This window comes from Macaca fascicularis, chromosome 9 (assembly GCF_037993035.2).
Source record: "Macaca fascicularis isolate 582-1 chromosome 9, T2T-MFA8v1.1".
Classification (NCBI taxonomy): domain Eukaryota; kingdom Metazoa; phylum Chordata; class Mammalia; order Primates; family Cercopithecidae; genus Macaca; species Macaca fascicularis.
Window position 1 is genome coordinate 86,230,544 of NC_088383.1, and position 15,237 is coordinate 86,245,780.

Consider the following 15,237-nt stretch of genomic DNA (forward strand, 5'->3'; position numbering starts at 1 on the left):
TGAAATGACAAGAGAGAGTAGTCAAGTTATTAATTGACTGAACTAATATTTAGAGCTTGTCTTGAAATCCTGAAAAGGTGTATGTGAAAAATGAGTGGGGAGAAATACTTGGCTGTGTATCTAAAGTCTATAAGGCATCCGAATGAACTGATTTGGGCTTTATTTTCAGTGGCATACTTAGTCACAATTGTTTGATTCCTGGACTAGATATTATCTGGAGTATGCCCATTACTCCATATGCCCAATGTGGAAAGATATTTTAATTGTTTTTATAGAAGATTAATGCTCTAATAATGCCCAGGCAGGAAGCACTCTGCATGAAACTTGTTAGTTCTGGTAAGAAATAAAAACAATTATTTGGGACAATTTTTAGTAGAGAGAATCACTTTTTTTTTTTTAATACTGTAAGTTCTAGGGTACATGTACACAACGTGCAGGTTTGTTACATATGTATACATGTGCCATGTTGGTGTACTACACCCATTAACTCGTCATTTACATTAGGTATATTTCCTAATGCTATCCCTTCCTCTCCCCCTTCCCACAATAGGACCTGGTGTGTGATGATCCCCTTCCTGTGTCCAAGTGATCTTATTGTTCAATTCCCACCTATGAGTGAGAACATGCAGTATTTGGTTTTCTGTTCTTGCGATAGTTTGCTGAGAATGATGGTTTCCAGCTGCATCCATGTCCCTACAAAGGACACGAACTCATCCTTTTTTATGGCTGCATAGTATTCCATGGTGTATATGTGCCACATTTTCTTAATCCAGTCTGCCACTGATGGATATTTGGGTTAATTCCAAGTCTTTGCTATTGTGAATAATGCCACAATAAACATACGTGTGCATGGAGAATCACTTTTTTTGACATAACTTCTAGTAACAAAGCTACAAGCAGGGAAAACACAGAGACTCTTTGGGGCAGTGTGCTCTTTGAGGCAGTGTGGTGGCTTTCAAATTGTGCTCACCAAAGCTGCCTTCTGGAGGAGGGCTGAGAGAGCCAAAGGGCTGGGGCTCCAGGACACCATTTTTTCCATTCAGCCATGCAGCTCCACTGTTATGTTTATTATAAGTACCTTTCCTGTAGGACGTATTCAAAGAATGATTTCTTCAGCTAATAAAATTTTGAAAGATCGCTCTGTACTATATTTTGAAAGCATGGTTTAGGAATTCTTGTACCTGGGACTTTTCTAAAACAAGAACAGATTCTTTCTTTTTTTCTTGAGAAAGGGAAGTCACTTAAGAATTTTTGTCCTCAGAATTTTTTTTCTTTTTTCTTTTTTTTGGAGATGGCGGGGGGATGGAGTCTTGCTCTGTCACCCAGACTGGAGTGCAGTGGTGTGATCTTGGCTTACTGCAACCACCACCTCCCGGGTTCAAGTGATTCTCATGCCTCAGCCTCCCGTGTAGCTGGGATTACAGGTGCACACCAACACGCCCAGCTAATTTTTGTATTTTTAGTAAAGATGGGGTTTCACCATGTTGACCAGGTTGGTCTTGAACTCCTGACCTCAAGTGATCTGCCCATCTCAGCCTCCCAAAGTGCTGGGATTACAGACATGAGCCACCGTGCCTGGCCTACCCTCAGCTTTTAATAGCTTTGACATTCCGTGCATAGGCCACGCCCATCCTATGCAAGTCCTATGTACACATTCTCATGGCCAATGGCAAGTAGTAGGACTGGGGAAGTTGCGGTAGAGGGAGGTGACCATCAGCCTGACTGAACCTTTTACTCTTGTTTCCTCTAAGGCCATGTTTGTATCTCATTCTTGTTGCTACCAGGGATCTGCCCCACTTCTCAGACACATGAGCTTGTACCAGTTGGACAATTAGTTGAACTTTAAAGATTCATACTAGTTTTTAATCTCCCAAATGACCATAAGTTCTTGAAATTTAAGTGGAAATTTTTGATAAAAATTTAGTCAAGGAATCAAGTTTTTAAAAGTTCTTTTAATGTTTTCATTTCAGCTATAATAAAGGCTTTCTAGAACTATTGATAAAACTGTCAATTCAGTTTTGAGGGGAACTGGCATTTGTGGCTCTCTTGAGTCAATGCCTTTGTGTTGAGAATAAGTACACTAGGAGCTTGAGAGTTACTGGTCAGGATGTCTGCTGTGTGGGGAGAAAGGGATTTAGCCTTTAGTAATATCAGTCAAAACCTAGGACCCACAGGGTTGCCTTTCTTAGTAGAGTCACTGTTCAAAGTTCTACTTTAGAAATGGAAGATAAAAGATCACATTTTCTGTAAAAAAGGTAATCTGAGCAAGCTATACCTTAGGATTTATTTTTGATGGGCTAACCACTTACTGAGATAAGGGAAAATCCAAGGCAACGAGAAAGTCACATTATGGAGTCCTAAAAAGCCATGACACATTCTCAACTTCTGAACATTTGGGGGAAGCAAAGAATTATTCTAGAGAGAAATACATTCAAAAATACCTGTGGCTTATTTTTCTAATTTCCAACTATGGTTTTGCCAGTAGAAATCAATGAGAAAGTATAGTGCTTTGCCAGCCTCAGATGGAGAAGTTACTTGATCAAGCACACTTCTAAATATATTTTAAAGTATCATTAGTGTCTATAAAGGAAGAAGGAAAAGATGATCCAGGAGCCAGTGGGAAAGCCGCCAGCTTTTTAGCTGGCTGTTCTCTTCAACTTACTGAAAATAAAAGAAATTGTATGAATGTTTTCAAAAGTATAAGATTATTTATATTGGGAAAATGCATACGAAGGTTTAAGTTTTACTCTGCCCCACCTGTTACTAATACAGTAAAATATCCTAGTACAAAAACACTCATTTTTACTACAAAGACCCAAATATCTTTCATCTGGTTTCGGATCTGAGTTACATTTCATCCCCCACCTTCATTTTTCCCCATTTTTGTGTAGTTTCATAGGCAACAGAGAAACTTTCCAGAACTCTTTCTTCATGAAGACAGTTTGTGTGGAAGTCAAGCACGTGAGCATCGGTGCACATAGTAGGCCCATGGTAACTCTATGACCAGCGTGGTTTCCCTGTAGTTCGCCTTGAGGCCTCAGAGAAGTGCGCAGTCCATTGGTAGTAGGAATGGGACGCCATGGTCCCTGAATTTCCCTTCCCATTTTCATCACTGCTCCACAGAGACTATAAAGCATCCTACAAGAGGAAAAGAGGAAAGACCTTTGAACCCCAAATCTAGACGTATGGTGAGTAGAAGTTGTTTGCAGGAACTCACGCTTGGCACTCTTTGTGAAGCAGACGAACAACAACTCCAGAGAACCCCAACCAAATCCTCACATGATGCACTGGACCTGGTGCTCTGTCCTTTACACACCTACACACTCAGCCCTACAAAATCAAATGCACCGGCCGCCAAAGTTATGGACTTTTGTATTGGAAGGGCACATGCTAACAAAGTCTTTTCATCAGAACATCTTTTTTCTTTTTTTTTTTCCCTGGCTCATTTTCTTGGTGAAATTGGTGTGTGTGTATGTGTGTGTGTTTTCTTTTTTTTTTTTACTAGGTCTCATATGTTTTAGGCCCAGCCTGACATTTCAGCAGTTTCTTGCTAAAGCACTTACTGTGAATACTGTGTAGTATGTGTGCAAATGACTCCCGACTTATTAGATTTCTTCCAGTGTGTGCATCCTAGCAGAAGACACCCCAGCAGGCCTTGAGCACTGCTGCTGCTTCACTTCACATAATGAATATTCAGAGGCTGCGGTCATTGAGAACTCAGGTGGCAAAAATAGTAAGGTGATTGAAGCAAACCCTAACATGAAAGCAAATCTGCATTTCACTGACTCAGAAACACTGATTATGGCACAGATTCCTGACCCTCAGACCCCATGAAAGGAGAGTCCTGGGGAACCTCCTATGAATCAGGCATCTGTTCCATACACCAACATGCTCACATCTTTCTGTATGATGTGTTGTAATCAGCATGTTGTTTTTAAAAGACAACAAGCCCTTGTGTAGTCTTCTCCGCAAAATGCATTTAGGCTGATAGTTTAGCATAAAGGATGCACTGTTGAGACGGGCAATACATGCATTGTTTTCCCCGTAATGCAGTCAGGATCTCCATAGCAAAATGTAGTGTGTTTTTTGAAATCTTATTTTATATATTTTGTCACCATCAGCAGTTGAACTAAAGTAGGAACAGCTCCATTCTATCAGGGGTTAAATTATTCTCCGTGTAGATCTAGTGGTGATGTATAAATTGCAGCCTTTTCTTTTTTTCAAAGGATTCTAAAATAGGTTTTCAGAATTAGTGCTGGATTTTTGCTTCTGCATGTGTGGTGACTCTTGATTCTTCCTCTTTGGAGAAGCATCCTTTGCAGCATTCCCCCTTCGGAGGAATCACTTAGACACTTCCAGCTGGTGGCAGGGGATACAGCCATAATACAGCTTCCTCTGTCCCAGCTGTCTTCTTCACTACGGTAAATGCATTACGATGGCTGCACTCTCCTGTAAAGGTTCAGGTAGAGGAAGGTGTAGGATGAAGTCCGGACATCATCATTTGGGTTTTTAAAAGCTTCAGCTTCTCCAGCATCTTTGCATTGTGAATATCTTCCTGCTTCTAGTCAAAGCTTTCTCTCTAGTGATTGGAATGCTGCTGTAAGCCTGATTAAAGGTGCCTGAGGATATCACCTTTTACAAGGAAGCCGTGCCTGCTTGAGAGGATCTTTTTAAATGCATTATGGCTCATGCAGCCTCACAATTAAAGAAAAACAGGGATTTGGAAATCAATGCTGAAGAAGAGCCTGAGAAAAAAAGGAAACACCGCAAACGGTCCCGGGATCGGAAGAAAAAGGTATCTATGTATGCCAGAGCATGTATCTTGCCTGGATTCTTTTTGTTGTAATCTCCGCCTGGCATCTGTTAGGAGCATTAAAGCTTATTTTTACATGCTGGCTAGAGTGTAAATTGGGTGTGTAAATTGGGAACAGATGATAAACCCTATGGCAGACCATGGCCATAGGATGGGCAAGGCAAGAGGGATGGTTTTCTCCTGTGGGGTGATTGCAGGGCTATGCGGAAAGTGTGCTTCACTTTATATAGGCATGGGCATGTTTCCATGACACGGAAAGGTGTTGTGAGGGAGTTACAAAAGTAGTTTCTTCACAGCCCAGTCAAGGTGAAATGCACTGCGGTGCCTTGGGTTAGAGGGAGAGGCCAGAGAGCCAGGCTTTGTACTTCTTAGAGGTTTGTCTCGTGGAGAAAGAGCTTTTGTGCTGGAACTGTGTCACATGCGTGCGTTTCCCAGGCAGATCTGTGACCTTAGAGACGTAGCACAAAAGTCATTTCCTGCTTTGCTTTTATTTCCTCTTTCTTTCCTTTTGCCTCTTATTCTTATAAGGTGCTTTTTGTCAAGTTGTGCAATGGAAATAAACTGCTAGAAATAACTTTCTTTTGTTAAATAAAGCTGAAATCACAGAGGTTTGGTAATTTGCTGGGTGAGAGTGATTATCCTGAACGCAGGAATTCCAGTGACCTGAAACCTTCAACACTGATCGCTTTAGATCAAAGCATAGGCATTGATGATTCCTTACTGATATTCCAAGGCAGGGGGAAAATAGGAGGAAAATTCTGGGTCAGAGGTGTTTTATTGTAGCCCATGAGTAATTAGAGTGTTTGCCCTTAAATATGACTCCTAGGTGCTGAACCAGGAGTAAGACCCCAAAGCACTTTTCCTCCACGATAATTAATAAAAATTGACTAAAACTGTGATCTGAATAGGAAAGGCAGGTCATAAAGCATTTTTATGTGTCTTTGTGAAAATTCCCAAGGGAAAGATATCCTTAATTTGCTGTGAGCAGTGAGGCATGTGCTTTCTAAATGACACGCAGATTTCATCCCCCACATGGACCCCTCTTCAGGAGTGACCGTGAATATTCCTGGTACTCTTGCCATTTTCTCCAGAATTAGGATCTATAGAAGACTCTCTGCCTTTTGTTGCATAGCTGACTTTGAGATTGAAGCTGGAGAGCTGCAGTTGTTTTGCTGCAAGAGGTTAAATATAGTTAGTTCCTACTTTGATATTCTTGTAAATAAACTTCTTGAATATATTTTCATAAAAATACAAACTTGGGTTAAGAAATTGTGTGCAGGCGTATTTCAAAGCCTTGCACGGCAGAGTTGTTATGAAATTGCCATACTTTGCTAGATTATGGTCTAATTTTATTGTATGAGGTTTCTCTGTGGGTAGGTCACTACCACTTGCCCCCTCTCCATACATCTCTGCCTACCCCCACCGTGATAAACTAGCTTCTAAGAAACATGGAAAAGGTACATATATTTGTATGAAGATATGGTGTCATATTAATATTGACACTATATGTTAGGGTTGTTAGACTAGCTAGGTTTATGTACAGCAGTTTTCTGTAGCAGTGATGACAGATCTGTCACCTTTGTCCTGGGCCCCTGTTTGACTTGGAAGCAAGATAGGGAAGGGGTGAAGCAAAGGGAGTTTCTGGACTCACTGAGCTGTAGCAAATGCTTTGTGGACCAAAGTGCTTTGTTACCAGTACAACAGAGTCTGTCCAATGTAAATCACTTAGCAACCAGAAGGGAACATGGAGAAATATCAATATCTCTATTGTAAATGTGCAAGTGGATTTAAATGTTTTGTTCTCAGGACTCTCAGAGTAGATCCTAAAACTAGCACATGGATAGCACTTTCATTGCTGTTGTTCATTCTTAACATAGTAAAATAGGTATATTCTCTAAGATACAGTATATTATGGAAGATACAATATTCATAGTCAAATTATTTCATGGACTACTTGTGATATACAAAGTTAAGACTGAATTATTTTGAAGACACTCTAGATTTCCTTCAGTGGCATAGCCATATATGACCCTTATGCCCTATAAAGTGAATTGTTATGACTTTAGGTTTCTTTTTCCCCACCTTTTTCTAAGATTCTAATGAAGGCCTGTGGGCTAATTTGTTCCATGTTGTACACCTCATGTCAATCAAAAATGCTTCTTCTAAGTATTTTGTGGGATATTATGGGGAAGTTACTCTTGTTCATATGCAGAAATACTGTATAGGATTTTTTTTTTTTTTGAAATGAAGTCTTGTTCTTGTTGCCCAGGCTGGAGTGCAGTGACGTGATCTCAGCTCACTGCAACCCCCGCCTCCTGGGTTCAAACGATTCTCCTGCCTCAGCCTCCTGAGTAGCTGGGATTACAGGCACCCACCAACATGCCTGGATAATTTTTGTACTTTTAATAGAGATGGAGTTTCGCCATGTTGGCCAGGCTGGTCTCAAACACCTGACCTCAGGTGATCCACCTGCCTCGGCCTCCCAAAGTGCTGGGATTACAGGTGTGAGCCACTGAGCCTGGCAAGGATCTTTTAATTACGTAAAAGTAATAGTGGATACTCTCATAAAATCACAAACTAGAAAAGTTTGGGAAAATCCTAGAGTATCTAGTTTATAAAATAAGGAATTTGGTCCATGACACTCCTGCAGTTCAGGTTTGAGTAAAGCCAAAGACGAAGCTTTCTTGATTAGGTCTGATGACACAGAATCGTATAGTATGGGATATCACTATATGTTATCATGAAATCATAATGCATATGTAGACTTAACACTGGATTCACATTTCATCAAGTTTTTAAAAACTCAGTGAATTGTGCATATGGTCTATTTTGAATATGTTAATCATGAATATGTGATTACCAGTCCAAAAAAAAAGCAGTACAGAACTTCTAGGAATTTATAATTAGTTGAATTTTAATAAAGATGTGTTTTATTCTTGACATAACTTAAGTAGTGTTAAGAAAAAGAAAATCTTCCTATTTGTTGAAAGGAAATGCATCTAGGTGGACGAACCTTTACTTTTTTATTACTAATTTGTCTGGCTTTAAAAAAAAGTTTGAATGAGTATCTTGTTTAAAAGGTGCTTACCAATGCACTTACAAATGCCCCTTCCCCATACTTTCCAATTGCCCTTCCCTGCCGTATCTTTTTCCCTCCACACTTCTCTGCTCATGGGCTGCCTAGGTTGGCAACCAGTGGGAGGCATGCCACTGTAGATAGAGTGCCTTTGGGTGGGTTTTTACTGGATCCTTGCCCTGACTGAGTTACAGAGAAGAGCTGTTTATATCCCCTGCTGCCAGCAGGGCCCAGGCCCATGGGCGGTGGTCGGTAGGTGGCTCATCCTACCATAAAGCCATGATGGGCTGAAGTCACACGTGCTCTCCTCGTGGTCAGGCTGCAGTCCTTGCACATTCCCTGTCGTTGTTGGCTTCTGGTACCATGTTACCTGCCTGTCATGCCCTCTCCCCACATAAACTATAAAATACATTTCAACAGTGAGGGATATTACTGGAATTAACCCTAATTTGTTCCATAAGTGGGTTTTGTTAGTATATGAATATATGCTTGTATATATTTACCAGGTCCTGTAAAAAATTTGAGGTGACCTAATAAAATTTATATTAAAAAAGAAAACATTGTGGAGTTTGCTCTCAACAGATAGGTAGGTAGATCTCTCTCTATATATGCACCTGACACAGTGCTAGATACTAGGATAAAATGACAATTCCATGATTAACATATTTTCTGATTATTGATGTCAAACATACAGTCAGTCAGTGACAGAGCGGGAACAAATATTCATTGCTTCATTCTTGAATTCATGTATTCATTCAGTAAACATTTAATGAGTGACTTCTGTGGATCAGGCATTGCATCAAATGTTGGAGACAAAGCCAATCAAAGCATAGTGGCAACACTACAGTAACGCCCAGAAGAGGCAGGGAGGGAGAAAGATAAGAGCCATTAATCACTTTCCATAAAGAATGAAGAGAGAGCCTCAGGAGTCCACAGAAAGACCCTCACTTGGCTCAGATGCGCTCAGAGGAGAATCTCAGTGAAGCTGAGTGGAGTTGAAAGAGGAGTCAGCAAGATAATCAAGCCGAAGAACAGGAATCTCATTCCCAAAGTAATAGAAGTAGGAGAGACTATTAGGCTGTGTGGGAAACAAACAGTATTTTGGAATTCCTGGAGCAAATGGGACCTGAGTGCGTGGCACGAAAAGTAGGCAGGTGCCAGAGCATAAAGATCTTCCTATGCCATCTTGCATAGTTTGGAAATCATCCTGCTAAAAGCGGGGAGAGACCTTAATGGTGGTGGTAGAAGAGAGGACTGTGAATAGCTTTATGGGGTAGAGCCGTCACTCAAGCATCCGTGTTGTAGCAGCAGCAGGGAGAGCAGTCAGGAAGCTCTGATGGGGATCCAGGCACGAAATGCTGAGTGTGAACCAAGGCGGAGACTATGCCAGTGGAGAGGGGGTGTTGCGTACCAAAGATATTTAGGGGAAGACTCAGTAGAACTTGGCAATGGATTGTAGGCAGGATGTGAGAGAGAGATCGGATTCTAGGATAACTGCCAAGTTCCTGGCTTGAAGGGGGAAGAGGAAGAATTAAATGTCCTGGATTCATGTCTTTTCTCCCAGGCCATTTATTGACCACTTATTCTGCAGTAGGTAGGGTGTTACATTGCTTTATAGGTAGAGATTCATTTCATCTTCCTAATAACCCTGTGAGAAGAGAAAGTATTTTTTTTTTATTATCCCCATCTTACAGACAAGGAGACTGAGGCTGAGCCTTGAAGCTAGTTGCCGAAAGTTTTCACCCTAGTCAGACAGTGGTAGAGCTAGGATTCCAACTGGGGCAGTCTAACTCTCCAGCTTGCGCTCTTAACTACTATGCCATACAAGGTGTATAGTATGTGACATTAATATTTTCACAGCTGCACATCAAAGTGGGCTTGTTTCAGAAAATCTTCTAAGTGATAAGCTATTTTCTAGACATGTGAAACTTTAAACGACAGGCTTTATGTCTCTAACTAATTCAGTATTGTAGTGACTGTTTTTCTTACCCTCTGCAGTAAATTTTAATGTTTTTTCTTAAGGTTCTTTTTTTAAAATTTTTTGGAAGTTAGAAATGAAAATTACCAACACAAGGATTTCAAATCCTCAGACACATTGTGTAATGACAACTTAACAGTGTGTTGGATGCCTACTGTATGTCAGCAATGTGCAGAGGGATTCCCATGGGTTATTCTTTTTTCTTCCCTATGACTTTCCTATGAGGCAGGCATTATTTTCATCTCCATTTTTATAGGTAAAACTAAGGCTTTAAAATACCTTGTCTGAGGTCATATAGCTAGTGAGTGGTGGACCTAGACTTGAACTTGGGTCAAAGGACTTTGGGATCTCTATTTAACCACTGGGTTTATTGTAATGAGGTGCTAGCTGTCTCCTTTAAGGTTAACCACAATTTAAGGGTTTGAGAACAGATTTTTTATAGACATGGACTATAGTGTTATTTCTTGCCATTGAAGCTCAGTGCATCCTGATATTTTATAGGCTTTCCCCATTCCTAGTTACCTGGGTATCTCTGACACCCTGATCTAAGATGCCAGGCAAGAGTAAGGTTTTGTACTGCAGCAGCTGGACTATGGTAGAAGATTGTGTCGATCTTTATGAGATCAAGGAAACTTGTTCTGTTCCCTGCTGCATCGAGTATATGGACTCCAGGTCTCCAGGGAGCATGGTCAATTAGCATACTTGATATTCTGTACCATAATTACGTGTTTACCTGTCTGTCTTACCAAGAGACTGTGAGCTCCTTGAGGCCAGAGATGGTGTAATTATCTACTACAGCCAAACTGCGGCTTGCTGGATGGTGAATGAGTGGATGAGAGGCAGTATCATGTAACAATTAAGAGTGTGAACAATAGAGTAAGATTGTCTGAGTTCAGATTCTGGCACTATCAGTTAGATGTTGACCTTGGAGAAGTTATTTAGTCTCTCTGTGCCTCAGGCTCTCCACTTGCAAAATGGATATAATAGTAGGATGTGCTTAGTATAAGATTGTAATGGGGTTTCAGTGAGTTCGTATTAAAGCTGTGCTTGGCACAAAGTAAGAGCCATGGTGTTGCAGTTGTTATTGTTGTTCAGAATGTACAGACAAATGAACAGAAGAATAAATGGACTTTAGTGTGAGTATTTAGTGTTAGCCAATGTACTGAGGCATTAACCAAAGCCAAGGTTTGTTTATGAAACTTGCCTCAGGTCACAGCAATACCAGGTCTTGGAACCAAGGCCTGTGTGGTTCTAAGTTTCTTGCTTGGGCCATCAAAACCTCTACAGGAGAGATTTTCTTAAGGGTGATTCTTATCAATGGACATCCAGGGTGAATTCTTATATCAAGAAAAAAATGATCACTTTTGAGATGTTGAAAGTTACATTATTTACTAATTCAAATTTTAATAAATCATTTAAATTCAACTGCAAAATCTAGATTTGTATATTCTTTCATACTTAAGTTAGTGTACTTCTGCATTTAAAATTTTTAAATAGAATCCACTTACTGAAAAAACAGTGAAAGCATTGGTATAGATAGATAGATAGATAGATAGATAGATAGATAGATAGATAGATAGATAGATTTAGGTGTAGCTTAAATATTGAAGGAGAATATCTAAATACAACATTATATTGTCAGTTACATAATTCACATTTTATTTTCAAGAAATAAAAAGCAATTTGCTATAGTTTTGCCCAAATTGTTATTCTAGTGTATATTATGTAAACTAAAAATTGTTATTCTAGTTTATATTATGTAAACTAAAAGTAGGAGAGTTAAAAGCAAACCAAAGGACATCAAGCTTGAATCATTTACATATAGGTCAGATTTTTTTTCTGGTACTTATTCCATTCACTCAAGATTCAACTTTTGGCAGAAAAAAAAAGTCTACTAATACCATCATCATGGGAGAAGAAGGATGTATGGACTGCCTGGTAAAAAATGGGGAAATAGAACTAGGCCATAAGAGGGTTGGAAGAAAGTTAGTTCAAGATTTTCTAGGTACTGAAAGTCAGAGACTGAGACATTTGTAAGGTACTATGAAGGTACCCCTGAAATCAAAAATACCTGGTCTTGGAACCAATCAGATGAATAGCATTCTTTTATCCTAATAAAGTACAATTTTGTAAAATATCTATACAGTGAAAGAAAGTATGAAAACATGGTAAATTTTGTTTAATAGAAGATTAGAAACATTAATAAAACAGGCAAACAATAAGGAGCGATGTGAGGAAGTATCTGGAGCTAAGTATTACAATTCATGGTATTGAAGAGAATGGGCCTTGAGGCTCAATGTGAGTTCGCAGAGAAGCTGCTACTAATTAGCTGTGTGGCCATGAACTTAATCTCTTTGGGCCTCAGTTTCCACATTGATCAAATAGGGATATTATTTTTTCTTTATATACATGCTGTGAAGAGTAGAGATACTGCAAATAAATGCATTTTGCCAGGTTCCTTGTATAAAAAGTGTATTTAGCAAGTTTCCAACTTCCCTTCCTAAAGTATAGGTTCTCAAATGTCATTGAGGGATTGTAGTCAAGAATGAGGTGGAAGAACTGAGAAAAAGAGGGAATATTTTTAACAACTTTTGCACCTTATAAGCACTCAAAATTATTTGCTGAATTGATATAGTGAATGAAGTTTTACTAAGAGACTGTCATTCCCAGACAACCATTAAAGTCCCACAGTTAGCTCTTTGCAAACTTTCCACAGCCCTTGGGGAATTAAATCTGTCATTTTGAGAAATACTCCTGAAGATTCATATGTTAAATACATTTTTCCATTCATTAACATTAGTACTAATTAGCTTCTCTCAGTAGTTAAATGATTGCTGAGGTAGATGTTAAAGAAAACTTAAGAACCCTATGCACAGACACAGGAAGTACCAAATGATTCCTTTAATAAATGAACTTTATTTTGCAGATTCGAACATAAATGTTGAAAAAGGAAAAAAAAAGACTACTTGGGTTGAATGAAGAAATCTTCATTATATAGTTTATGTATTGTGATTATGGAGAAGAAACAAAATACAATATAAGATTCATTACCCACCAGTTTATCCCCCAATCTAGGCAGTGTCCACAATAGCGGTGTTGTTACAGTTTTGGAATAGTTGGGGACTGGGAGAGGAATGAATAATCTGACCAATGTAGACTTATGTGTCGTACCTGGTTTCTGAACCTAAGGTGGCCCGATGGCTGTCTTCCTTTGTCAGCGATTCCCTTCTCCCTGTGATCTGATTGCTACTTGCAAGAGTCTCTAAAATTTTCAATTACATATAGCTAGTTAACCTTCACCTGACCAAACTGGCCCACTTCCATAACTGCCACTTAGAGTTATCAGTGTATTCATATGCTACCACTCATCTTAAACCAAACAGAAGAACTGAGTCTGAAACCTCGACATCTTTCCTTAGACATTTTCATCATAGACCCTCTGTGATTTTTTTATTGTTCCAGGAAGGTCTACCCAGTGAGACATCCAACAGCAAAAGTATCTGAAGCAGAATTTACCTGTCCTGTTATTTGTTGAGCTGTAATTCATTGAGGGACTACAGTGGGCCAGGCGTTCTACCACGTGCATGATGTAGATCATTTTGTTGAATCTTTGTGGCATGGATATTATTTTCCAATTTTCTGGATTAGGGAAGTTATACTTTGAAAGTTTCAAAAACTTGCCCAAAATTGCACAATTAGTAAGTGTAAAGCTGTAATTCAAACCCCAATTGGTCTGATTTCTAGCCCTGTGCTTTTTCCACCACTCTTCACATCTGGAGTTGCCTCTGTGTTACACTGAAAGCATCATTTTTACAGAATACTGAGCTCCCTGAGATGAATCTTTTCTGGACCATGAAATGCCATGCAAGGGTTTCTTCCCCTAGGAAATCTCATATAGAATCATTTTTGTGATTTATCTCTCTCTCCCAAAAGAACATTAAGAGCGGGACATAGATAGTAGGAGGGTGATATTACTGGATGTAATAAATAAATTGACTCAACTTCAAATGACTTGTACTTCATTTACTGGAAATGCATTCTACCTTAACAGTACTATAATTCTATTAATGCTAAAATAAAGAAAAATTAATATGATTAATTCCCAATACGTTTGTATTTTTGAAGATAAGTGACAAAATCACTTTGTGTCAGCTGATTTGGGTGGGGGGGGGGTTCTTCGATTTTTTTAAATTGACAAATGTACATATTCATGAGTTACACAGTGATGTTTCAATATAATGTGAAGTGATCAGATCAAGATAATTAGCATATTTGTCATCTCAAACTTGTATCTTTTTTTGTGTTGGACACATTTGATATCATCCATGTACCTATTTGAAACTGTATATTATTGTTAACTGTAGTCATCCCACTGTGATACAGAATACTAGAACTTACTCTCCTTATCTAGTGTAATTTTGTATCCTTTAACAAATCTTTCCTCTATACCTGCCTTTCCCCTACCTTTCCAGCCTCTAGTATTCTGTTATTTTTACTTCTATGAGATCAACTTTTTTTTAGTTTCCACGTATGAATGAGAACATGCAGTGTGTAACTTTCTGTTCCTGGCTTATTTTACTTAACATGAGGTCCCCCGGTTCTACCCATGTTGCTACAAATGACAGGATTTCATTCCTTTTTATGGTTGAATAGTATTTCATTGTGTGTATGTACACATTTTCTTTATCCATTCATCTGTTTTTGGACACCTAGGCTGATTCCATATCTTGGCTATTGTGAATCGTGCTGCAGAAAAAACATAGGAGTGCAAATATCTCTTCAACATACTGATTTTATTTCCTTTGCATAAATGCCCAGTAGTGGCATTACTGAATCATATGGTAGTTCTATTTGTAATTTCTTGAGGAACCTCCATATTGTTCTCTATATTGGCTGTACTAGTTTACAGTCCCACCAACAGTGTATAAAATTTCCCTTTTCTCTGCATTCTTGCCAGCATTTGTTATTTTTATTTCTATTTTTTGTCTTTTTTATAATAGCAATCCTAACTGGGGTGAGATGATACCTCATTGTGGTTTTGATTTGCATTTTCATGGTGATTAGTGATGTTTCGCATTTTTCGTATATTTGTTGACCCTTTGTATGTTTTCTTTTGAGAAATGTCGGTTCAGATAATTTGGCCATTTTTTAATCAGATTGTGTGGGATTTTTGCTGTTGAGATGTTTGAGCTACGTGTATATGCTGGATAGTAATCCCTTGTCAGCTGAGTAGTTTGCAAATATTTTCTCCCATTCTGTAGGTTGTTTTTTCACTCTGTTGATTGTTTTTTTTTTTTTCTGTGCAGAGGTTTTTTAGTTTTGATATAATCAAATTTGTTTCTTTTTGCTGCTTTTGCCTGTGCTTTTGAG

At 38.9% G+C, this 15,237-nt stretch overlaps 1 protein-coding gene across 45 annotated transcripts in view; it reads left to right on the top strand.

Moving 5' to 3' along the window:
- Positions 1 to 15,237, top strand: part of ANK3 (ankyrin 3) — a 701,337-nt gene that overhangs the window by 337,024 nt on the left and 349,076 nt on the right. For 42 of the 45 annotated variants that reach the window (XM_074002068.1, XM_074002069.1, XM_074002070.1 and 39 more), the window contains exon 1: positions 4,226 to 4,795. The exons of the other annotated variants lie outside the window; for them this stretch is intronic. In XM_074002068.1, the coding sequence (XP_073858169.1) occupies positions 4,682 to 4,795 (114 nt within the window). In that variant the 5' untranslated portion in view covers positions 4,226 to 4,681. Of the gene's footprint in view, positions 1 to 4,225; positions 4,796 to 15,237 lie in introns of those variants that run through there. 45 annotated transcript variants of the gene reach the window in all.